At 44.8% G+C, this 25,983-nt stretch overlaps 1 protein-coding gene across 1 annotated transcript in view; it reads left to right on the top strand.

The window, feature by feature from the left end:
- Positions 1 to 25,983, top strand: part of TRPM1 (transient receptor potential cation channel subfamily M member 1) — a 338,789-nt gene that overhangs the window by 212,643 nt on the left and 100,163 nt on the right. The window contains exons 17-18 of the mRNA XM_075345679.1: positions 1,827 to 2,055; positions 22,055 to 22,177. Of these exons, the coding sequence (XP_075201794.1) occupies positions 1,827 to 2,055; positions 22,055 to 22,177 (352 nt within the window). The remainder of the gene's footprint in view (positions 1 to 1,826; positions 2,056 to 22,054; positions 22,178 to 25,983) is intronic.

Raw genomic sequence — 25,983 nt, 5'->3', positions numbered from 1 at the left:
ATTCCCTACACTTCTCTAACTACACTGTCTAACTGCTTTTCAATTTTTTATTCACTTGCTTTTTGATGGCGCTTCATTTGTGTATACCAGTGCATGCTGGGACACTCAAACAAAGTGTCTTAAGGGGGCAGAGGCTGCAGTCACTGCCACAGCCTCTGTCCCTTGCCTCAAACAAAGTGTCATCAGAAACCCATTTCGGGGGTTGGGCTATGTGTACTGTATGAAGTGCACAATGACAGTGCACTCTCTGTTGATGGCTCAGATCAGCAGTAATGAATTTGCATGAGAGCGCATTGTCAGAATACTCTACCCAGTGTGCAGAGACCAGTGATTTCACATGCAGGGGTCACGCTGATCTCTGCACGTTGAGTATTCTGACAATTCGCTCTGTTGGCAACTTGTTACTGCTGATCTGAGATGGCAACAGAGAGTGTGCTGTCATTGTGCACATTGAACAGTGTAAATCACGCTGGGACTAACCCCTGAAATGAGTCACTGATTACACATTGTTTCAGGGAGGAAACAGAGGCTGTGGCAGTGACTACAGCCTCTGCCCCCTGATGATGCTTTGCTTGAGTATCCCAGCATGCAGTGGGATTTTCAAATCAAGTGTCATCAAAAAGCAAGTGAAAAAAAAATAAAATAGAAAATCAGTTACATAGTGTAGTTATGGAACGATAGGGAAATTTTACTTCAAGTATACTAGAAAATAGTTTAGATTATGGCACTAAATAGATAGGGATTTAGGAGGAAGATTACTTTAGACTTGGGACCAACCCTTTACAGCTTCTATTGCACTTGCATCTGTGTTTTGTCTCATTTTTGGTGTTTTTGCCTGTATTTCATTTGTTTCTAATTACTATTTTAGGCATCATTCACACTTACGAATTTAAACACATACATAAAAAATGGTGCCGGTGTCCTTAGTGTTTTGGATCAGTGTGCGGTCCATATATCCATTTTCACCATCAGTTTGTCATCAGTGTTTTTCATGGATGAATAAATAAATAATTAAATTACAAAGCTGCTATACTTAGCAATGTTAAATACAAACAGCACACAGATGACACACGGACGTCATCCATGTGCTGTAAGTGTTTTTCACAGACCAATAGATTTGTATTGGCCATTGTCATCCATGATACCTGGAAAAAAATGGGCATATCTCCTTGGGTTTTGGACAGACACACATTTTGTGTAAAAACACAAACATGTGAATAGCATCACAGATTATAATTGGTACGTGCTGTGTCTGTGAAAAATACAGATACAGTGCAATATGTATATACAGATACAGTGCAATATGATGTGTGCAATACAGACGAGTGACTGAGACCTACTTAGCGCCTTTTTAAAGTCTATTTTGTATGTGTTTGATTGTTTTTTTCCTTATGTTCACCATTGTGGGTATAGCTTAGAGTTTCCAGATGTTTTGGCCCCCCACAAACTACGGGTGATTTTTATATATGCCAGCTACTTTGCCAAAAATTTTTATCCATTTTGTTAAATGTTTGACATTTTGCTAAAAAGTCCCAAGTTAGGTATAAAATGTCAAAAATAAAGATCATGTGCGACGTTCATAAATTGTGTGCACTATTTTGAAGAATTTGGCGCAAAAAAAGGAACTTAAACATGGCGAATGATGAATTGGGGACAATGTATTTGCCCACACATTACGCTGTGTATATAAAAAAAATACAGACTAGAAGTAGACAAAAATTGCTGTATATATTATATTGTAAGTATATTTTTAAAAAAAATGTATCCCACTAAATTTGGCTTTCAGTGGTGACACAGTTGATATATTATACTTTGTTCCTCATTAGGGATTTTGGACAGCTGGCTGTGGAGCTTTTGGACCAGTCCTACAAACATGATGAGCAGGTTGCCATGAAATTATTGACTTATGAACTTAAAAATTGGAGTAATTCTACTTGTCTGAAACTAGCTGTGGCTGCCAAACATCGGGACTTTATAGCACACACATGCAGCCAGATGTTACTGACAGATATGTGGATGGGGCGTCTGCGCATGAGGAAGAACCCAGGTCTTAAGGTACTGTGTTACTTATTTACAATATTAATGACTTTTTTTCCTGTTGCTTATATAGCACTAACATATTTCACAGTTTTGTACAAAAATTGTCACCACTCACCATTCAGTCCCTGTCCTAGATGAGACAACCACACTCTAGTATTCCTATCTCACACACATGTAAGTACACTAGGGCCAATTTTTTTGTACTAAGGAAGAAATCCAAAGTACTTAAAGGAATTCTACTCCAACATAGGGAGAGCGTAGAAACTCCATGCAGATCTTGTACTTGGCCACATTGCAGTCCAAGATGCACAAATATATAATTTAGATTAATTTTAGAGGATTTTCTAAAAATAAGATGCAGAATAAAAATTATTTTTTCCATGTAAGGTCAAATTCTAATGTCGAGTTTATGCTGAGTTTTTGATAGTGTTCATTTTACTGACCAAATATTGTAGTATCTGAGGTTACGTTCCCACGATGAGCTTTTGGTGATTTTTTTCCTCTACGTATTTTCGCTGCATCCAAAACGCAGCATCTTACAGTTGCCGCAAAATGGATGGGATTTATAGAAATCTCCTCCTGCCCACTGTGCTTCTCTCTTAGGCCGAAAACACACTTCCGCATAAAAAAAGTACGTGTGACACAGTCCATTTTTCGGGTCCGTGTTCCTTTTTTTGGGTGTTTCTCCGGTACGTATGACATCCGTGTGATGGTGTATGCTATCCGTGTGTGCGTGTGGAATGTCCGTGTGTGCGTGTGGAATGTCGGTGTATGTGTACGTGAAATGTCCGTGTGTAATGTCCGTGTGTGTGGTAAAATGTTGTTGATACATGTCGGCAGACAGCAGACAGAGTTGCACGATCAGAATGAAGTCGGATGAACTTCACCCGACTTCATTGTCATCCCGCAGCTCTGTCTGGGTGTCGTGTACTGATTAGCGGTCACCCGTGAAGGACTCACCGGTAGAGATGAGCGAACCGGTCGCGGTTCGGCTCGAGGTTGGTTCGCCGAACGGACCTCCCGTTCGAGTTCGGTTCGTCGAACGTTCGACGAACCGAACTCGAACTGCATAGGAAACAATGGCAGGCAATCACAAACACAGAAAAACACCTAGAAAACACCCTCAAAGGTGTCCTAAAGGTGACAAACAACTCAAACACATTGGAAAGTGACAAGGACATATACTCATGCGAAAACAAAACAGCTGGACAAGGAAAAAGAGGAGGACACACAGATATAGGCATGGCACGCCCTTCTAAAATCATGTAAAACACCGCAAGGTGACTCCAAGCGGAGTCTCCCTTTTTTCCAAAAATTGGGCCACACACACACCCACCCCTTCAGTGGCAGCACTTGTGCCCCAGTTGTACACTTCACAGCTAGATTTGCATCAAGCACATTCAAAAATACGCCATAATTAACCGTCCCCAGGATGACACCGGGGTAGGTAGCTAAGTCTTTCCTGATCCCAGCTCTGTGCAGCTTGGATCATTTATAAAAAACACAGCAATCAAGGGTTACTCCAAGCGGAGTCTCCCTTTTTTCCAAAAATTGGGCCCCACACACACCCACCCCTTCAGTGGCAGCAGTTGTGCCCTAGTTGTACACTTCACAGCTACATTTGCATCAAGCACATTCAAAAATACGCCATTCTTATCCGTCCCCAGGATGACACCGGGGTACGTAGATAAAGTCTTTGCTGATCCATGACTTGTTCATCTTGGCTTCTTTTAAAAACAATGTAAGCAAGGGTTACTCCAAGCGGAGTCTCCCTTTTTTTCCAAAAATTGGGCCACACAGACACCCACCCCATCAGTGGCAGCACTTGGGCCCTAGTTGCAAACAGGATGTTTTGATTTGCATCAAGCACATTCAAAAATACGCCATTCTTATCCGTCCCCAGGATGACACCGGGGTAGGTAGCAAAGTCTTTCCTGATCCCAGCTCTGTTCATCTTGGCTTCTTTTAAAAACACAGCAAGCAAGGGTTACTCCAAGCGGAGTCTCCCTTTTTTCCAAAAATTGGGCCCACACACACCCACCCCTTCAGTGGCAGCAGTTGTGCCCCAGTTGTACACTTCACAGCTAGATTTGCATCAAGCACATTCAAAAATACGCCATTCTTATCCGTCCCCAGGATGACACCGGGGTAGGTAGCAAAGTCTTTCCTGATCCCAGCTCTGTTCATCTTGGCTTCTTTTAAAAACACAGCAAGCAAGGGTTACTCCAAGCGGAGTCTCCCTTTTTTCCAAAAATTGGGCCCACACACACCCACCCCTTCAGTGGCAGCAGTTGTGCCCCAGTTGTACACTTCACAGCTAGATTTGCATCAAGCACATTCAAAAATACGCCATTCTTATCCGTCCCCAGGATGACACCGGGGTAGGTAGCAAAGTCTTTCCTGATCCCAGCTCTGTTCATCTTGGCTTCTTTTAAAAACACAGCAAGCAAGGGTTACTCCAAGCGGAGTCTCCCTTTTTTCCAAAAATTGGGCCACACAGACACCCACCCCATCAGTGGCAGCACTTGGGCCCTAGTTGCAAACAGGATGTTTTGATTTGCATCAAGCACATTCAAAAATACGCCATTCTTATCCGTCCCCAGGATGACACCGGGGTACGTAGATAAAGTCTTTGCTGATCCATGACTTGTTCATCTTGGCTTCTTTTAAAAACAATGTAAGCAAGGGTTACTCCAAGCGGAGTCTCCCTTTTTTTCCAAAAATTGGGCCACACAGACACCCACCCCATCAGTGGCAGCACTTGGGCCCTAGTTGCAAACAGGATGTTTTGATTTGCATCAAGCACATTCAAAAATACGCCATTCTTATCCGTCCCCAGGATGACACCGGGGTAGGTAGCAAAGTCTTTCCTGATCCCAGCTCTGTTCATCTTGGCTTCTTTTAAAAACACAGCAAGCAAGGGTTACTCCAAGCGGAGTCTCCCTTTTTTCCAAAAATTGGGCCCACACACACCCACCCCTTCAGTGGCAGCAGTTGTGCCCCAGTTGTACACTTCACAGCTAGATTTGCATCAAGCACATTCAAAAATACGCCATTCTTATCCGTCCCCAGGATGACACCGGGGTAGGTAGCAAAGTCTTTCCTGATCCCAGCTCTGTTCATCTTGGCTTCTTTTAAAAACACAGCAAGCAAGGGTTACTCCAAGCGGAGTCTCCCTTTTTTCCAAAAATTGGGCCACACAGACACCCACCCCATCAGTGGCAGCACTTGGGCCCTAGTTGCAAACAGGATGTTTTGATTTGCATCAAGCACATTCAAAAATACGCCATTCTTATCCGTCCCCAGGATGACACCGGGGTACGTAGATAAAGTCTTTGCTGATCCATGACTTGTTCATCTTGGCTTCTTTTAAAAACAATGTAAGCAAGGGTTACTCCAAGCGGAGTCTCCCTTTTTTTCCAAAAATTGGGCCACACAGACACCCACCCCATCAGTGGCAGCACTTGGGCCCTAGTTGCAAACAGGATGTTTTGATTTGCATCAAGCACATTCAAAAATACGCCATTCTTATCCGTCCCCAGGATGACACCGGGGTAGGTAGCAAAGTCTTTCCTGATCCCAGCTCTGTTCATCTTGGCTTCTTTTAAAAACACAGCAAGCAAGGGTTACTCCAAGCGGAGTCTCCCTTTTTTCCAAAAATTGGGCCCACACACACCCACCCCTTCAGTGGCAGCAGTTGTGCCCCAGTTGTACACTTCACAGCTAGATTTGCATCAAGCACATTCAAAAATACGCCATTCTTATCCGTCCCCAGGATGACACCGGGGTAGGTAGCAAAGTCTTTCCTGATCCCAGCTCTGTTCATCTTGGCTTCTTTTAAAAACACAGCAAGCAAGGGTTACTCCAAGCGGAGTCTCCCTTTTTTCCAAAAATTGGGCCCACACACACCCACCCCTTCAGTGGCAGCAGTTGTGCCCCAGTTGTACACTTCACAGCTAGATTTGCATCAAGCACATTCAAAAATACGCCATTCTTATCCGTCCCCAGGATGACACCGGGGTAGGTAGCAAAGTCTTTCCTGATCCCAGCTCTGTTCATCTTGGCTTCTTTTAAAAACACAGCAAGCAAGGGTTACTCCAAGCGGAGTCTCCCTTTTTTCCAAAAATTGGGCCACACAGACACCCACCCCATCAGTGGCAGCACTTGGGCCCTAGTTGCAAACAGGATGTTTTGATTTGCATCAAGCACATTCAAAAATACGCCATTCTTATCCGTCCCCAGGATGACACCGGGGTACGTAGATAAAGTCTTTGCTGATCCATGACTTGTTCATCTTGGCTTCTTTTAAAAACAATGTAAGCAAGGGTTACTCCAAGCGGAGTCTCCCTTTTTTTCCAAAAATTGGGCCACACAGACACCCACCCCATCAGTGGCAGCACTTGGGCCCTAGTTGCAAACAGGATGTTTTGATTTGCATCAAGCACATTCAAAAATACGCCATTCTTATCCGTCCCCAGGATGACACCGGGGTAGGTAGCAAAGTCTTTCCTGATCCCAGCTCTGTTCATCTTGGCTTCTTTTAAAAACACAGCAAGCAAGGGTTACTCCAAGCGGAGTCTCCCTTTTTTCCAAAAATTGGGCCCACACACACCCACCCCTTCAGTGGCAGCAGTTGTGCCCCAGTTGTACACTTCACAGCTAGATTTGCATCAAGCACATTCAAAAATACGCCATTCTTATCCGTCCCCAGGATGACACCGGGGTAGGTAGCAAAGTCTTTCCTGATCCCAGCTCTGTTCATCTTGGCTTCTTTTAAAAACACAGCAAGCAAGGGTTACTCCAAGCGGAGTCTCCCTTTTTTCCAAAAATTGGGCCCACACACACCCACCCCTTCAGTGGCAGCAGTTGTGCCCCAGTTGTACACTTCACAGCTAGATTTGCATCAAGCACATTCAAAAATACGCCATTCTTATCCGTCCCCAGGATGACACCGGGGTAGGTAGCAAAGTCTTTCCTGATCCCAGCTCTGTTCATCTTGGCTTCTTTTAAAAACACAGCAAGCAAGGGTTACTCCAAGCGGAGTCTCCCTTTTTTCCAAAAATTGGGCCACACAGACACCCACCCCATCAGTGGCAGCACTTGGGCCCTAGTTGCAAACAGGATGTTTTGATTTGCATCAAGCACATTCCAAATCCACAAGCATTTACTCTCCCCAGGATGACACAGGGGTAGTAAATTCCTTCTGGATCCATGACTTGTTCATTTTGATGAACGTCAGTCTGTCCACATTGTCACTGGACAGACGCGTGCGCTTATCTGTCAGCACACACCCAGCAGCACTGAATACACGTTCAGAGACAACGCTGGCAGCTGGACACGACAAAATCTCCAAGGCGTAAGTTGCGAGCTCTGGCCATTTTTGTAGGTTTGAAGCCCAAAAGGAGCAAGGCTCCAGTTGCACAGTCATGGCATCGATGTTCATTTGGAGATACTCCTGTATCATCCTCTCCAGCCGTTGAGTATGTGTCAGACTTGTTGTCTCTGGTGGCCTTGCAAAAGAGGGTCTAAAAAAATTATGAAAAGATTCCATAAAATTGCTGTTACCGGCACCAGATACGGTCCTACTGGTACGGGTAGACTGGTGAAGATGACGAGACCGTCCCATGTTTGTCAAGTTACAACTGGGAGATTCCCTCCCTGCACCTGCACGGTTGTTTGGTGGAAAAGCCGAGCTAAGATCGAGTAACAGCTTCTGCTGATACTCCTGCATACGTGCGTCCCTTTCTATGGCTGGAATTATGTCACAAAATTTGGACTTGTACCGGGGATCTAATAGTGTGGCAATCCAGTAGTCATCATCACTTCTAATTTTGACAATACGACTGTCATGTTGGAGGTAGTGCAACAAGAAGGCACTCATGTGTCTTGCGCAGCCATGCGGACCAAGTCCACGCTGTGTTTGTGGCATAGAGGTGCTAACCGTTCTTTCTTCCTCTGACATCTCCCCCCAACCTCTTTCAACTGAAATTTGACCAAGGTCTCCCTCATCCGCTGAGTCTTCCATGTCCATGGACAGTTCGTCCTCCATTTCTTCATGTTCTCCTGCACCTTGCTCAACATTTCGCCTGCTACTATGCGCCCTTGTCGATCCCTGTTCCCCATGGTCCCATGCCTGCTGCGTTGGTGATGATGAACGTCTGGATCTTGGTGATGTTGTTGTCCCTTGCACATATGAATCCTCCTGTAGTTCCTCCCCTTCATGTTGTCCCACCCCCTGACTCCGAATAGTGTTTAGCGTGTGCTCCAGCATGTAAATGACTGGAATCGTCATGCTGATAATGGCATTGTCAGAGCTAAACATATTCGTCGCCATGTCGAAACTGTGCAGAAGGGTGCATAGGTCCTTGATCTGAGACCACTCCATCAGGGTGATCTGCCCCACCTCTGCATCTCGTTGGCCCAGGCTATACGTCATGACGTATTGCACCAGGGCTCTGCGGTGCTGCCACAGTCGCTGTAACATGTGTAGAGTTGAATTCCAGCGTGTCGCCACATCGCATTTCAGGCGATGAACCGGCAGGCCGAAAGACTTCTGGAACGATGCAAGTCGCTCAGCTGCGGCGCTTGAACGCCGGAAGTGAGCAGACAGTTTTCGTGCCCTGTTCAGAAGGCCATCTAGGCCGGGATAGTGTGTTAAAAATTGCTGCACGACAAGGTTCAACACGTGAGCCATACAAGGTACGTGTGTCACCTTGCCCAGGCGAAGGGCCGCACCCAGGTTTGCAGCATTGTCGCACACGGCCTTACCAGGCTGCAGGTTGAGTGGAGACAACCATTTATTAAACTCGGACCGCAGAGCTGACCACAACTCCTCAGCTGTGTGACTCTTATTACCAAGACATGTCAAGCTAAAGACCGCCTGATGCCGTTGCGCTCGGCTGCCAGCATAGTAATGAGGCGTGCGTGATTCCTTCTGCGCAGTGAGAACGCTGGTGGCCTGACCAGGCAGGCTTGGGGCGGAGGTGGAGGACCCAGATGAGGTGGAGGATGCAGAAGCTGTGGCGGAACTTGGACAGACAGAGGATTGACACACAAGTCGTGGGGACGGCAAGACTTGTGCAGCAGACCCTTCACCATCTATCACCATAGTTACCCAGTGCCCAGTCAGCGACATGTAACGTCCCTGTCCATGCTTACTGGTCCAAGTATCGGTGGTGAAATGCACCCGTTCACACACAGAGTTTCTCAAGGAAGCGGTGATGTTGTGTGCGACATGCTGGTGTAGCGCGGGCACACCTTTCTTAGAGAAGTAGTGGCGACTAGGCATCTGGTACTGGGGCACAGCGACAGACATAAGGTCTCTAAAATCCTGTGTGTCTACTAGGCGGAAAGGCAGCATTTCGGTAGCCAACAGCTTACAGAGGGATAGAGTCAACCTCTTAGCTTTGTCATGGGTCGGAGGAAGTGGCCTTTTATTTGACCACATCTGAGGGACAGAGATCTGGCTGCTGTGTGTAGACGGTGTTGAGTAGGGTGTCCCTTGAAAAATGCAGGTTTGTGAGGAAAGTGCAGGCGGAGACATGATGTTGCCTTCATCCAACGTTGGTGCTATCGATGTCTGAGAGAGCTGTACACACTCACTTGTTTCCCCTTCCAAACCAACTGACGACCTTACAAGCAAACTGCCTGTTGCGGTTACAGTGGTGGAAGTTTTGCGTGGAAAAACAGGTGTGACAGCTGTCCCCACAGTCCTAGAAGATGAAGAGCGCGCGGATGCACTGGAAGGGGCGGGCGGTGGATGGTTCGCTCCGCTAGCCGGCATTGCAGCACGGTGAGCTTCCCACCGGGACTTATGATATTTATTCATGTGACGATTCATGGAAGAAGTTGTCAAACTGCTGAGGTTTTGACCTCTACTAACAGAATCATGACAAATGTTACATATCACATGAGTTGGGCGATCTTTTTCGATGTGAAAAAAGGCCCAGGCTAGGCAAGGCTTAGAGGCCATGCGACCTGTTGATCCACCCCGAATAATGCTCATAGGCAGAGTGGTGGCTGAGGATGCAGTTGTAGACGTGCTACCAGTGCTCCGACTCTGTCCAGGAAGGCGCAAGGTAACTTCGTCGTCGGTTGCATCCTCCTCCACCGCCTCTGTTGACCTCCTCGAGTGCCTGACTGGGGGTTGACAGTAGGTGGGATCTAGAACGTCATCATCAATTGTTGTGTTTGCACTCCCCTCCCCCTCAGACCGAGCCTCTTCTTGCCCTGACCGAATATTTAAGTTGTCATCCCAATCGGGTATCTGCGTCTCATCTTCATCAGTATGTTCCTCATTGTCTATAACCACAGGTGTTACAGTTTGTGACAAAGGGTCAACATTATGCTCAGAAACTTGGTCCTCACGGCCTGAATCTGAGTCACAAAGGTTCTGGGCATCACTGCAGACCATTTCCTGTTCTGTACTCACTGTAGCTTGGGAGCAGACCTCTGATTCCCAGGCTATAGTGTGACTGAACAGCTCTGCAGACTCAGCCATCTCAGTTCCACCATACTGTGCAGGGCTGATGGAGACTTCAGAGCTGGGAGAAATCAAGTGTGATTGGGATGACAACTCAGAGGAATGGTGTTTTTTGGATGCGGTACTTGAAGTGGCTGAGAGGGCACTTGTTGGACCACTTGAGATCCATTCAAGCATTTTCCTTTTTTGCCCATCATCTACCTTTGTTCCTCTTGTTCGTGTCCGTAAAAAAGGGAGCACATCGGATTGTCCACAATAAGTAGTAGACATCTTACTTTTGCTAGTAGATGGTCTATCTTCAGCAGATGATAATGGAGCTTTGCCACCTTCCCCACTGACAAAACATTTTTTGCCTTTTCCACCACGCCTCTTCCCCTTTCCACCAGCATCTGTCATTTTGCCACTCATGTTGATTGCGACAAGATTGTGGACTGAAAATGTGGTAGTAAAAATTGAGAGGTGGTGAAGATTGCAGTGGTGGTCTAGCTTTATTAACAGCAGAATAATAAAGAATAAATATCCCTGACAATGTAACTTAGTTATAATTCGTTGGAGTGTGCAACGCAGGCAGACGTGCTGCAAATGTCTTGGCACTAGTGGGACTATAGCAAAGTCCAATAGCCACGTATAGGATGCCACTAGGTACACTGAGTGTTTGCTAGTATAATGGCTTCGTTATAATTTGTTGTAGTGTGCAACGCAGGCAGATGCGCTCTGCAAATGTCTTGGCACTAGTGGGACTATAGCAAAGTCCAATAGCCACGTATAGGATGCCACTAGGTACACTGAGTGTGTGCTAGTATAATGGCTTCGTTATAATTAGTTGGAGTGTGCAACGCAGGCAGATGCGCTCTGCAAATGTCTTGGCACTAGTGGGACTATAGCAAAGTCCAATAGCCACGTATAGGATGCCACTAGGTACACTGAGTGTTTGCTAGTATAATGGCTTCGTTATAATTAGTTGGAGTGTGCAACGCAGGCAGATGCGCTCTGCAAATGTCTTGGCACTAGTGGGACTATAGCAAAGTCCAATAGCCACGTATAGGATGCCACTAGGTACACTGAGTGTTTGCTAGTATAATGGCTTCGTTATAATTTGTTGTAGTGTGCAACGCAGGCAGATGCGCTCTGCAAATGTCTTGGCACTAGTGGGACTATAGCAAAGTCCAATAGCCACGTATAGGATGCCACTAGGTACACTGAGTGTGTGCTAGTATAATGGCTTCGTTATAATTAGTTGGAGTGTGCAACGCAGGCAGATGCGCTCTGCAAATGTCTTGGCACTAGTGGGACTATAGCAAAGTCCAATAGCCACGTATAGGATGCCACTAGGTACACTGAGTGTTTGCTAGTATAATGGCTTCGTTATCATTTGTTGTAGTGTGCAACGCAGGCAGATGCGCTCTGCAAATGTCTTGGCACTAGTGGGACTATAGCAAAGTCCAATAGCCACGTATAGGATGCCACTAGGTACACTGAGTGTGTGCTAGGATAATGGCTTCGTTATAATTAGTTGGAGTGTGCAACGCAGGCAGATGCGCTCTGCAAAAGTCTTGGCACTAGTGGGACTATAGCAAAGTCCAATAGCCACGTATAGGATGCCACTAGGTACACTGAGTGTGTGCTAGTATAATGGCTTCGTTATAATTAGTTGGAGTGTGCAACGCAGGCAGATGCGCTCTGCAAATGTCTTGGCACTAGAGGGACTATAGCAAAGTCCAATAGCCACGTATAGGATGCCACTAGGTACACTGAGTGTGTGCTAGTATAATGGCTTCGTTATAATTAGTTGGAGTGTGCAACGCAGGCAGATGCGCTCTGCAAATGTCTTGGCACTAGTGGGACTATAGCAAAGTCCAATAGCCACGTATAGGATGCCACTAGGTACACTGAGTGTTTGCTAGTATAATGGCTTCGTTATAATTAGTTGGAGTGTGCAACGCAGGCAGATGCGCTCTGCAAATGTCTTGGCACTAGTGGGACTATAGCAAAGTCCAATAGCCACGTATAGGATGCCACTAGGTACACTGAGTGTGTGCTAGTATAATGGCTTCGTTATAATTAGTTGGAGTGTGCAACGCAGGCAGATGCGCTCTGCAAATGTCTTGGCACTAGTGGGACTATAGCAAAGTCCAATAGCCACGTATAGGATGCCACTAGGTACACTGAGTGTTTGCTAGTATAATGGCTGAGTTTAAAAAACTTGGAGTGTGCAATGCAGGCAGATGTGCTCTGCTAATGTCTTTGCACTAGTGGGACTATAGCAAAGTCCAATAGCCACGTATAGGATGCCACTAGGTACACTGAGTGTTTGCTAGTATAATGGCTTAGTTTAAAAAACTTGGAGTGTGCAATGCAGGCAGATGTGCTCTGCAAATGTCTTGGCCCTAGTGGGACTATAGCAAAGTCCAATAGCCACGTATAGGATGCCACTAGGTACACTGAGTGTGTGCTAGTATAATGGCTTCGTTATAATTAGTTGGAGTGTGCAACGCAGGCAGATGCGCTCTGCAAATGTCTTGGCACTAGTGGGACTATAGCAAAGTCCAATAGCCACGTATAGGATGCCACTAGGTACACTGAGTGTTTGCTAGTATAATGGCTTCGTTATAATTTGTTGTAGTGTGCAACGCAGGCAGATGCGCTCTGCAAATGTCTTGGCACTAGTGGGACTATAGCAAAGTCCAATAGCCACGTATAGGATGCCACTAGGTACACTGAGTGTGTGCTAGTATAATGGCTTCGTTATAATTAGTTGGAGTGTGCAACGCAGGCAGATGCGCTCTGCAAATGTCTTGGCACTAGTGGGACTATAGCAAAGTCCAATAGCCACGTATAGGATGCCACTAGGTACACTGAGTGTTTGCTAGTATAATGGCTTCGTTATAATTAGTTGGAGTGTGCAACGCAGGCAGATGCGCTCTGCAAATGTCTTGGCACTAGTGGGACTATAGCAAAGTCCAATAGCCACGTATAGGATGCCACTAGGTACACTGAGTGTTTGCTAGTATAATGGCTTCGTTATAATTTGTTGTAGTGTGCAACGCAGGCAGATGCGCTCTGCAAATGTCTTGGCACTAGTGGGACTATAGCAAAGTCCAATAGCCACGTATAGGATGCCACTAGGTACACTGAGTGTGTGCTAGTATAATGGCTTCGTTATAATTAGTTGGAGTGTGCAACGCAGGCAGATGCGCTCTGCAAATGTCTTGGCACTAGTGGGACTATAGCAAAGTCCAATAGCCACGTATAGGATGCCACTAGGTACACTGAGTGTTTGCTAGTATAATGGCTTCGTTATAATTAGTTGGAGTGTGCAACGCAGGCAGATGCGCTCTGCAAATGTCTTGGCACTAGTGGGACTATAGCAAAGTCCAATAGCCACGTATAGGATGCCACTAGGTACACTGTGTGTTTGCTAGTATAATGGCTGAGTTTAAAAAACTTGGAGTGTGCAATGCAGGCAGATGTGCTCTGCTAATGTCTTTGCACTAGTGGGACTATAGCAAAGTCCAATAGCCACGTATAGGATGCCACTAGGTACACTGAGTGTTTGCTAGTATAAGGCTATGTCCGCACGTTGCTTTTTATCTGCTTTTTACCTGCTTTTTTGCTGCTTTTTCAACTGCAGCGTTTAATGCCAAAATGGTTGTGTTCTGCTTTTCAAGCAAAGTCCATGGGAATTTGGGTTTCTTGTCCGCACTATGCAGTTCAAACTGCAGCCTTTTTGTTGCAGAACTTTGGTCAAAAACTCAGCTTTGCAGTGCAAAACCCAAATGGCAAAAACAATTGACATGTGAATTGTTTTTGCCATTTGGGTTTTGCACTGCAAAGCTGAGTTTTTGACCAAAGTTCTGCAACAAAAAGGCTGCAGTTTGAACTGCATAGTGCGGACAAGAAACCCAAATTCCCATAGACTTTGCTTGAAAAGCAGAACACAACCATTTTGGCATTAAACGCTGCAGTTGAAAAAGCAGCAAAAAAGCAGGTAAAAAGCAACGTGCGGACATAGCCTAATGGCTGAGTTTAAAAAACTTGGAGTGTGCAATGCAGGCAGATGTGCTCTGCTAATGTCTTTGCACTAGTGGGACTATAGCAAAGTCCCATAGCCACGTATAGGATGCCACTAGGTACACTGAGTGTTTGCTAGTATAATGGCTGAGTTTAAAAAACTTGGAGTGTGCAATGCAGGCAGATGTGCTCTGCTAATGTCTTTGCACTAGTGGGACTATAGCAAAGTCCAATAGCCACGTATAGGATGCCACTAGGTACACTGAGTGTTTGCTAGTAAAATTGCTTAGTTTAAAAAACTTGGAGTGTGCAATGCAGGCAGATGTGCTCTGCAAATGTCTTGGCCCTAGTGGGACTATAGCAAAGTCCAATAGCCACGTATAGGATGCCACTAGGTACACTGAGTGTGTGCTAGTATAATGGCTTCGTTATAATTAGTTGGAGTGTGCAACGCAGGCAGATGCGCTCTGCAAATGTCTTGGCACTAGTGGGACTATAGCAAAGTCCAATAGCCACGTATAGGATGCCACTAGGTACACTGAGTGTTTGCTAGTATAATGGCTTCGTTATAATTTGTTGTAGTGTGCAACGCAGGCAGATGCGCTCTGCAAATGTCTTGGCACTAGTGGGACTATAGCAAAGTCCAATAGCCACGTATAGGATGCCACTAGGTACACTGAGTGTGTGCTAGTATAATGGCTTCGTTATAATTAGTTGGAGTGTGCAACGCAGGCAGATGCGCTCTGCAAATGTCTTGGCACTAGTGGGACTATAGCAAAGTCCAATAGCCACGTATAGGATGCCACTAGGTACACTGAGTGTTTGCTAGTATAATGGCTTCGTTATAATTAGTTGGAGTGTGCAACGCAGGCAGATGCGCTCTGCAAATGTCTTGGCACTAGTGGGACTATAGCAAAGTCCAATAGCCACGTATAGGATGCCACTAGGTACACTGAGTGTTTGCTAGTATAATGGCTTCGTTATAATTTGTTGTAGTGTGCAACGCAGGCAGATGCGCTCTGCAAATGTCTTGGCACTAGTGGGACTATAGCAAAGTCCAATAGCCACGTATAGGATGCCACTAGGTACACTGAGTGTGTGCTAGTATAATGGCTTCGTTATAATTAGTTGGAGTGTGCAACGCAGGCAGATGCGCTCTGCAAATGTCTTGGCACTAGTGGGACTATAGCAAAGTCCAATAGCCACGTATAGGATGCCACTAGGTACACTGAGTGTTTGCTAGTATAATGGCTTCGTTATAATTAGTTGGAGTGTGCAACGCAGGCAGATGCGCTCTGCAAATGTCTTGGCACTAGTGGGACTATAGCAAAGTCCAATAGCCACGTATAGGATGCCACTAGGTACACTGTGTGTTTGCTAGTATAATGGCTGAGTTTAAAAAACTTGGAGTGTGCAATGCAGGCAGATGTGCTCTGCTAATGTCTTTGCACTAGTGGGACTATAGCAAAGTCCAATAGCCACGTATAGGATGCCACTAGGTACACTGAGTGTTTGCTAGTAAAATTGCTTAGTTTAAAAAACTTGGAGTGTGCAATGCAGGCAGATGTGCTCTGCAAATGTCTTGGCACTAGTGGGACTATAGCAAAGTCCAATAGCCACGTATAGGATGCCACTAGGTACACTGAGTGTTTGCTAGTATAATGGCTTCGTTATAATTTGTTGGAGTGTGCAACGCAGGCAGATGCGCTCTGCAAATGTCTTGGCCCTAGTGGGACTATAGCAAAGTCCAATAGCCACGTATAGGATGCCACTAGGTACAGAGTGTTTGCTAGTATAATGGCTGAGTTTAAAAAACTTGGAGTGTGCAATGCAGGCAGATGTGCTCTGCTAATGTCTTTGCACTAGTGGGACTATAGCAAAGTCCAATAGCCACGTATAGGATGCCACTAGGTACACTGAGTGTTTGCTAGTAAAATGGCTTAGTTTAAAAAACTTGGAGTGTGCAATGCAGGCAGATGTGCTCTGCAAATGTCTTTGCACTAGTGGGACTATAGCAAAGTCCAATAGCCACAGATAGGATGCCACTAGGTACACTGAGTGTTTGCTAGTATAATGGCTTAGTTAGAATGAGTTGGAGTGTGCAGAGGACAAGAGGGTACAGTGGCAGGATTGTGGTGCTCTGGGTAGAGGAATGGAAGCCTGCCTTTCTATTCCCTCCTAATGGTGAAATGCAGGGAGGAAATCCCTGACCTGGGCTACACAGACGCTGTTGCTGTTTGCAGGACCTGTCACCTATGGCTCTCTGACCCTGCCGGTACGAGCAGACGCAGAAGGCAGATAATGGCGATCGTGAAGAAAATGTCCGGTTTTATAATGCAGGGACATGTGACATGCAGATCCTATCACACATGCCGTTGCTTCTCTGCCTCAAAGTCCACTTAGGTGTGTGTGTGTCTGTGATTGGCTGACATGCTGGCCAGCCCCACAAGACGCGCGCGCTTAGGGAAGGAAGACAAGAAAAAAAAAAAAAAAATGGCGATCGCCATTATAGAAACAGCAGTGATCTGAAGGCGCTGTTCACGCACACTATACACTGAAATGTGATAATAGTTTGATTCACAGAGTGACTTACACTATTACAGCAGAAACCAAGCTAAGATTTAGCTGTTTTTTGGCTGCTAGAACCGTTCTCGAACGTTTCTAGAACTATCGAGCTTTTGCAAAAAGCTCGAGTTCTAGTTCGATCTAGAACATGCCCCAAAATCACTCGAGCCTAGAACTGGAGAACCACGAACCACGAACCGCGCTCAACTCTACTCACCGGTGACCACTAATCCCCTGAGTGACTGAAGTGAGCAGCATGATTAGCACTGTCGTCACTCAGGTTACCCGCGGCTAGCTGGATCTTCCACCCGAGACCGCAACTCACCTGTGACTTCATCGCTGTCACTCCGGCGACTTGCTGTCACAGTTGGAGGATCCAGCGGTGGCCGCGAGTAACCTAAGTGACAGCTCAGCTGATCGCGCTACTCATCTCAGTTGCTGCATGGAGCTGACAGGAGCGGCGGTGTTTTTCTGCAGCTCCTGCCATCTTCATGTAGCAGAGCTGGAAGTGATACTGGATCTCCATGGATTACGCCGGACATGGATGGGTATTTGGGGCTTAATAAATTGGTGAACGAGGGTATTTGTTATTGTTTTTTATTTCAAATAAAGGATTTTTTCACTGTGTGTGTTTATTAACTTTAACTTGCAGGTTAATCATTGGGAATGTCTCATAGATGCCTGCAATGAATAATCTAGGACTTATTGGCAGCTATGGGCTGCCAATAACTCCTTATTACCCCGATTGCCAACACACCAGGGCAAATCGGAAAGAGCCGGGTAGAGTCCCAGAACTGTCGCATCTATTGTATGCGGAAATTCCGGGCGGCTGCTGGCTGACATTTTTTGGCTGGGGGCTCACCTTAATGTTGGGCTCCCCATCCTGAGAATACCAGCCTTCAGCCGTATGGCTTTATCTTGGCTGGTATCAAAATTGGGGGTGACTGCACACCGGTTTTTTAAATTAATTATTTATTTATTTCACTGCACAGTATAGACTCGCCCACCGGCGGCTGTGATTAGGTGCAGTGAGACAGCTGTCACTCAACGTGGGGGCGTGTCTCACTGCAACCAATAATAGGCGCCGGCGAGCAGGGGAAGCAGGGAATACGAGATTGATTAATGAGCGGCCGGCATTTTCAAATGAATTGAAGCCGCGTATTTTCGGCACAGCTGTTCCTCGCCGCGCTGGTGATCGGGGATTGGTAAGTATGAGCCAGGGGAAGAAAAAGACCGAGCGCCAATGTAAGTATGACTGAGAACAGCAGAAAAAAAGGTAAGTAGACTGACTTTAATAAAAAAAGAAAAAAAAAATAGATCACTTGTTTAAAAATGCACACGGACGAAACGTGCTGAACACGGACATACTCCGTGTGCGGTCCGTGCAGGCACGGACCCATAGACTATAGCGGGTCCATGCCTGCGTGCTGCCGGCCAAAAACGGGCATGTCGTCCATGTAGAAAACCGCACACACGTACTTACCACACGGACACACGTTCCGTGTGATTTTACGCGTGTGTGCCATCACCCATAGAATAACATGGGTCTCCATGTCTCCGTGTCTCCGGTACGTGCAAAAACGTACCAAACACGTACCGGAGGCACGGATGTGTGTTGCGGGCCTTACTCAGCGTAAACTGCCTGCGGTGCGAGTTTCAAAGCCGCAACATGTCAATTTCTCTTGCAGGTATGCTGAGTTTTATTTGTAAATTTCCCCCATAGACTTCTTCAGCGGAAACACATCAAAAGACGCATGTAATCAGCACCTAAGTATATCCAGAGAGTTTTGTCAAAGACAAATACCAGAAAGTCTCAAAAATAAATCAATTTTATTTAATTCATGATATACCAACAAAAGATGAAAAGTGCAACATAAAATACAAAATAAAATGCATGTTCAAAAACCACACACAAAAGTGCAATGAAATATGCAAGTAATCTAATTTAAATAATAGGTACAGAAATGGTGCAGAAATTCTGCAATATCGAAATTTCACTAAAAGCCTTATAGTTCTAGCAAAGTGTTTTTCCACGTTTTTCAGATGCAGTTTTGGCCCCATCTAAGAACAGCATGATGTAGGCAGAGATCCTGAATCCAACAATGTATCTTTTAGATTACTAGCTACAGCTGTTCTCACACAATCAGAATTTTTAGATTCACCAAAGCTGAGAAAGCTGCAGCCCACTACAGGCTCTCAATAGAGATTGTACATTGAGAGTGAGGAGTCAGTCACAGGAGGGGGCGTGGTGGGCTGATATACATGTGACATTGTAGTCCAGCAATGATAATCACTAAAAGATAAAGCCTTTAGTTTAAGTAAAGAACAGAACACAGTCTGATGAGAGGCTTAGTTGATTATTGTTTTTTAACCCCTACAGCATGCTGTCCTCATATTACATAGCAAAAACCTGCGGACAGATTACCTTTAAGAAGCTTCATGTTCTTCCTCAGAAGAAACAGAAAGTTGGCAAGGCTGATCTTTAGGCCTTGCTCACACAAGCGTATAAAACAGATGAGTGCAATGTTAAGAAGAATTCGCATTGCATCTGTATTTGGGGTGAAAACAAAACTCGCAGCATGTTGTGAGTGGATGCATAAATCAGATGAGACTCACCAATGCAAACCTATGGGTGTAAGAGATAAAAACGGATGACACACAGATCATCCGTATCGGGTCCAATTTTTACGTACACATCTCAAAGGAAAAAAGCAATATAAAGATATAGATACATGATAGATAGATAGATAGATAGATAGATAGATAGATAGATAGATAGATAGATAGATACCCTATTTTTCCGATTATAATATGCATCGAACTATTAGACATACCCAAACTTTAGAGGAGGAAAAAAGGAAAAAAAGATTTTAATGTTAAAATGGTTGTCCGTCTTGTAGTCTTATGGTCCATCTTATAAGCTGAATGTAGCTTACTGGGGGGGCGGTGGAGCGGGGCCACAGGAAGCCAGCGGCGGTACAAGTGGGGCAATGCTGCGGGCCCTGGGTTGGGATAAGCGGGTGTTGCAGCAGTGTGAGGCAAAGGCCATCGATCTCCCAGTGACAAAATCAATGCACTTCAGAAAAACGACGCCAGAAGTGGCTCGGAGAGCCGAGATCTCAATCTGGACATGTGCCGCCTCTGGCGCTGTTTTTCTAAAGACCATTATGTCGGTCGCCGGGAGATAAATGGTGCCTGTCTTGCGCCGCCAGTACACCCCCCTACTTTCAGCCCAGGACCCGCAGCATCATCCCACTTGTGCCGCAGTCATGTTCCTCTGACCCCGCTCCACCACCCCACACAACCCCCTGGTAAACTACATTTGGCTTAAAACATTCACCCTCATTTTCCCCCCCAAAGGAAGGGGGTGCATCTTATAATTTTAAAAATATGGATGGATGAAGAGATAGATAGATAGATATCCTGCAGATGTTTAATTTCACAACCCCAATGCATATTATAAACTTGCACCCTTTAGTGCCTTTCATGTGGTGTTTATTCTACATCCGTTAAGGCTTGTTTAAGTTAATAATTAAATAAATGGAAAAAACATTGTCCCCTCTATTTTATGAAAGGACAAAAGTAAAACAGAGAGCTGATATTATCAGGCTGGGAAGGTCCATGGTTATTGGTGCCTTCACATCCTAAAATACCAACCTGCAGATGCCCTGGAAGTGGAGCATCACATGAGATGCTTCAATTCTGGGGCTTTGCCTCGGCTCTTCCCGATTGCCCTGGTGCATGGTCAATCGAGATTAATGGTATTTGTGGTTGTCAGCTGTGAATTGTTAAAAAAAAAAAGCTGACAACAAAATCTGGTGCTCTTAATGGAGAAGTGTCAGACACCCCATTACTTATCCAGTAAGTAAAAAGGAAAGCGCGCGCACACACACACACACACACAAATATGAAAAAACACTCCCTGACTCTTTCCCTGGTTCACCAATTTATCCTTTTTTTTTTTTTAAAAAAAAAAAAAAAACAGGCAGATCCACCGTAGTCCAGTGAAACCTGAGAAAACAAATGGAGAGAATTAAAAAAAGACACTATACCTTGTTAAGCAATTTAGTAGAAAGCAAAGTTTCCAAGCAGATTTGACGTAGTCCACAATTTTCCACGACGTTTCCCATTTCCGTCAATGAAAGGCTATGGAGCCTTGTTCTGACACTCCATAGGTTTTGAGCAGCAACGCTCACGCTGCACTACATGAGACCTGGCGACTGTGGAGAGTGGTGATGTCAGTAACGTTATTGCTCTTCCCATAGAGTACTGTATCATAGTGTGTAAAAGATAATGTTAAAACTGCATTGCATATGGATTGCATACATATGTCATATGCATGTCGTTTGGATGATACGCAAGAAAAAAAAAACCGCATAGCACTCGCATGATATATGTAATACCAAACGAATTTCACTAGTCCTGATCTACTGATGAAAGTCGGTCCGATTTTTTTTATACGCTTGTGTGACCCTGGCCTTACTCTTAAAATCCTGACATTCTTTATAATTTTTGGACAGCCTAAAGTGCCACTCCAGTGTTTCTTTATTTTCTTTATCTCCATCTGTTACAGGCTCCAGCCTTCTCCAGTTTGTGACCTGCCGGCAGCTCCAGTATTTCATGGAACGCGCCAGAGGCCACAACTAAATGCAAGTCTATGAGAGCCTTGTTCTTGCTTTCATACATTTGCATTGAGCGTTTGTCATGTAACTTCTGACTTTTGGCCATTCAGAAGTTATGGTCACAAGATGACACCGCAGGACCGGAGCAACACTGAAAAAAGGCAACGACGCCAGAGGGTGAGTATAAGACTTCAGGCAGGGAACTTAGATATAACGTGCCACGCCAGAGCTGTAGAAAAAAAAATGCTGGAGTGGTGCTTTAAATGTGAATGAGGAGGACTTAAATATTTTTTGGTTTGTGTTGCATATTATTGCTACTTTTCCTTGATTTCAGGTAATATTAGGAATCATTTTTCCACCTACCATTCTGTTTCTGGAATTCCGGTCCCATGATGATCTTTCATTTCATACCTCAAAAGAATATGAAGAAGGGAAAGAGAAAGAAGATGATAACATGGTAAGAACCTAGTTACATTGCCATATGTAAATTATTGGAAATATGTTATGTCATTTTAATTGTAGAATACAGACATATCATTGGTGCAACCCAGGCAGTAACACAGGGGCCCAATAGGGAAGGGAGCTGAGCTCCAAAGCATCAAGCAGCTTCCATCATAGACCAAACTATTGGGCTGCAAGGGGCTGATATACTGTCTCTGCACAGAGGCCTTTTTCTTGCTGTGTCCACCACTGCTCAGGATACTGTACATCAAGATCTTGCTCAATGACCTTCATAAACAGTTATATAGGAGGGCGCATGACAAGATATTTATATTCAACAGAATTTGGGGATTTTTTTTTACTTACAGTATATCACAAAAGTGAATACACCCCTCACATTTTTGAAAATATTTTATTATATCTTTCCATGCAACAATACTGAAGATATGACACTTTGATACAATGTAAAGTAGTAAGTGTACAGCTTGTATAACAGTGTAAATTATGTGTGCCCTCTAAACAACTCAAGAAACAGCCATTAATGTCAAAACTGCTGGCTACAAAACGAGTACAACCCTAAGTGACAATGGTCAAATTGTGCCCATACTGACAATATTGTCATTATTATTTTCAAGCACTGCCTTAGGCATTAATTTCACTAGAGCTTAGAGCTTCACAGGAGCTCTTGGAATCCTCTTCCACTACTCCATGACAACATCACGGAGCTGTTGGATGTTAGAGAATGTGCGCTCCTCCACCTTTGGTTTGAGGATGCCCCACAGATGCTCAGTAGGGTTTAGATCTGGAGACATACTTGGCCAGTCCAGCACCTTTACCCTCAGTTTCTTTAGCAAGGCAGTGGTCATCTTGCAGGTGTGTGTCGGGTCATTATCATGTTGGAATACAAAGGGAGAGGATGATGCTCTACTTCATTATGCTTTTTTGTTAAGGAGATGGATGTTTGGACACCGCGCCAAAGACCACTGATGCAGGAGATGAATTTAACGTGACTTTATTCCATGTTCAGGTCTACGCGTTTCAGGAGCGTCCGCTCCCTTCCTCAGGACAATACAGGCACAAGCAACATCAAAATCAGCAATCAAAGAATGAGCCGAAAACTATATACCTTCCGGTGTGACGTCATTAATACGCCCACTTTAACAGCAAAAAGAAAAAAATCGGCGGGAATTCCATACATTCATTGGATAACTCAGTAACATGATTTCAATGTAAAATCCGCTTTTCCTTATCATAAATATGTCTATTAAAATTATCATAAAACTTCCAGTTTAATAAAAAGAAAAAGAAAAATAGAGTCTCGTGTGATTTGTGACAATTGAAAAAATATATATATATATATATAAAGGAATAGTGATCGTATGAGATTAGACCAAACAGTGAATCAGAATAGAACCCACAAGACAACGGGTTAATATGTGTAAGAATTGTGAAGGGGAATCAAACCATTGGACCACACCGAGCAGGCAGCGGGACATATAAGAACCCGCTCCTGCAACAACAAAACATCAGATGTGAGTGCTATAAACACACTATATAGAGTACAGAGGGCAGAAAACTGCAATTCTCAGCACAAGTGAGGTCGTGAAAGTTCAGAGCGTGGGAAAAACACTAATGCGCATGCGAAGAAAAGTGAAAAGATTTAACGTGCTGATTTTTTTGCAATTATTCTTTGTAACTAGATGTTAATTCTGGTTTCTGATATATGTTTACTGTCCCTTTCACTATCCCACACTGTTTTCCTGGGTGTATTAATAATTTCCGTGCATATCCAGCACGTTAAATCTTTTCACTTTTCTTCGCATGCGCATTAGTGTTTTTCCCATGCTCTGAACTTTCTCGACCCCTCACATCTATCTTGCTTCTTATCTTTTTTCCCGCATGCGTATTAGTTTTTTTCTCACGGTCTGAACTTTCACGACCTCACTTGTGCTGAGAATTGCAGTTTTCTGCCCTCTGTACTCTATATAGTGTGTTTATAGCACTCACATCTGATGTTTTGTTGTTGCAGGAGCGGGTTCTTATATGTCCCGCTGCCTGCTCGGTTTGGTCCAATGGTTTGATTCCCCTTCACAATTCTTACACATATTAACCTGTTGTCTTGTGGGTTCTATTCTGATTCACTGTTTGGTCTAATCTCATACGATCACTATTCCTTTATATATATATATATATATTTTTTCAATTGTCACAAATCACACGAGACTCTATTTTTCTTTTTCTTTTTATTAAACTGGAAGTTTTATGATAATTTTAATAGACATATTTATGATAAGGAAAAGCGGATTTTACATTGAAATCATGTTACTGAGTTATCCAATGAATGTATGGAATTCCCGCCGATTTTTTTCTTTTTGCTGTTAAAGTGGGCGTATTAATGACGTCACACCGGAAGGTATATAGTTTTCGGCTCATTCTTTGATTGCTGATTTTGATGTTGCTTGTGCCTGTATTGTCCTGAGGAAGGGAGCGGACGCTCCTGAAACGCGTAGACCTGAACATGGAATAAAGTCACGTTAAATTCATCTCCTGCATCAGTGGTCTTTGGCGCGGTGTCCAAACATCCATCTCCTTAACAAAAAATCATTATCACAGGGATGACTGCTGCCGTTGACCCAGTATATATGCCTGCATAGTGGTTGTGACTTTCACAACCATACTTGGTGAGTAACCTCTGTGAATCACACCCTTTCTGTTTTGTGGGGTAAGACCCTATTGCGCTCTCTTTCCACAGTGTTTTTCACTACTTCATTATGCGACAGTACATGTCGGCATTCATAGTTCCCCCCATGAACTAGATGGCAGCACTTATGCAGTCCCACACATTATGACACTCCCATAACCATGCTTAACTGTAGGCAAAATACACTTGCCTGTGTACTTCTCACCTGCTTGCCACCAAACACGCTTGACACCATCTCAACTAATAGTTTATATTGGTATCATCAGATCACAGAACATGGTTACTCTATGTCCTTAGTCTGCTTGTCTTCAGCAAACTGTTTGCAGGCTTTCTTGTGCACCATCTTTAGAAGAGTTTCCTTTTGGCAAGACAGCTATGCAGACCAATTTGTTGCAGTGTGCAGCATATGGTCTAAGCACTGACAAGCTGACCGCCCACTCCTTTAGCCTCTTCAGCAATGCTGGCAGCGCTCACATGTCTATTTTGAAAAGGCAAAATCTGGATATGACTCAATGGAACTTTGGTTGACATGGTAAGGCCTGTTCTGAGTGAAATCTGTTTTGTTAAACTACTGTATGGTCTTGGCCACCGTGCTGCAGCTCAGTTTCAGGGTGTTCGCAATATTTGTATAGCCTTGGCCATCTTTGCGTAGACCAACAATTCTTTTTTCAGATCCTCAGAGAATTCTTTGCCATCAGGTGGTATGTTGATGTAGAACCCAGGGGGCATGGTAGGTTTTACCTTACTCGTCGCCGGGCTGATGTGATGATCTGGGATGTTGCGGTGGCCTGCCCGGCTTTGTGCCCCGAGGTATACACCTATAAGGAGGGAAGATGATGGGGGTAGTAGTAGGATGAATGTCGTGATGCCACCTGTGGTATGCGGCCAGGGATTAGCCATCGCTGTTCTCTGAGGCAGATGGTGGTAAAAGCCAGAGATGGTATCGCTCCCCACAGGTAGAGCGGGGATGATGAGAGGAGTAGTGATGGCTTTTGGCACCGAGGCGCATGGTGGCAGTGCCGGTAATAAAGAATGCTGCGGTTCCAGGTGTCTTTACTCATAGTTCGTGCCGCTCGCCTGGGTAATACTGGTCACTTACTGTAATGGGCTCCGTCGACCCC

Source organism: Anomaloglossus baeobatrachus, chromosome 4, assembly GCF_048569485.1.
Source record: "Anomaloglossus baeobatrachus isolate aAnoBae1 chromosome 4, aAnoBae1.hap1, whole genome shotgun sequence".
Classification (NCBI taxonomy): domain Eukaryota; kingdom Metazoa; phylum Chordata; class Amphibia; order Anura; family Aromobatidae; genus Anomaloglossus; species Anomaloglossus baeobatrachus.
The sequence above is the reverse complement of the archived record's forward strand: the minus strand, read 5'-3'. Positions and strand labels throughout refer to the sequence as shown.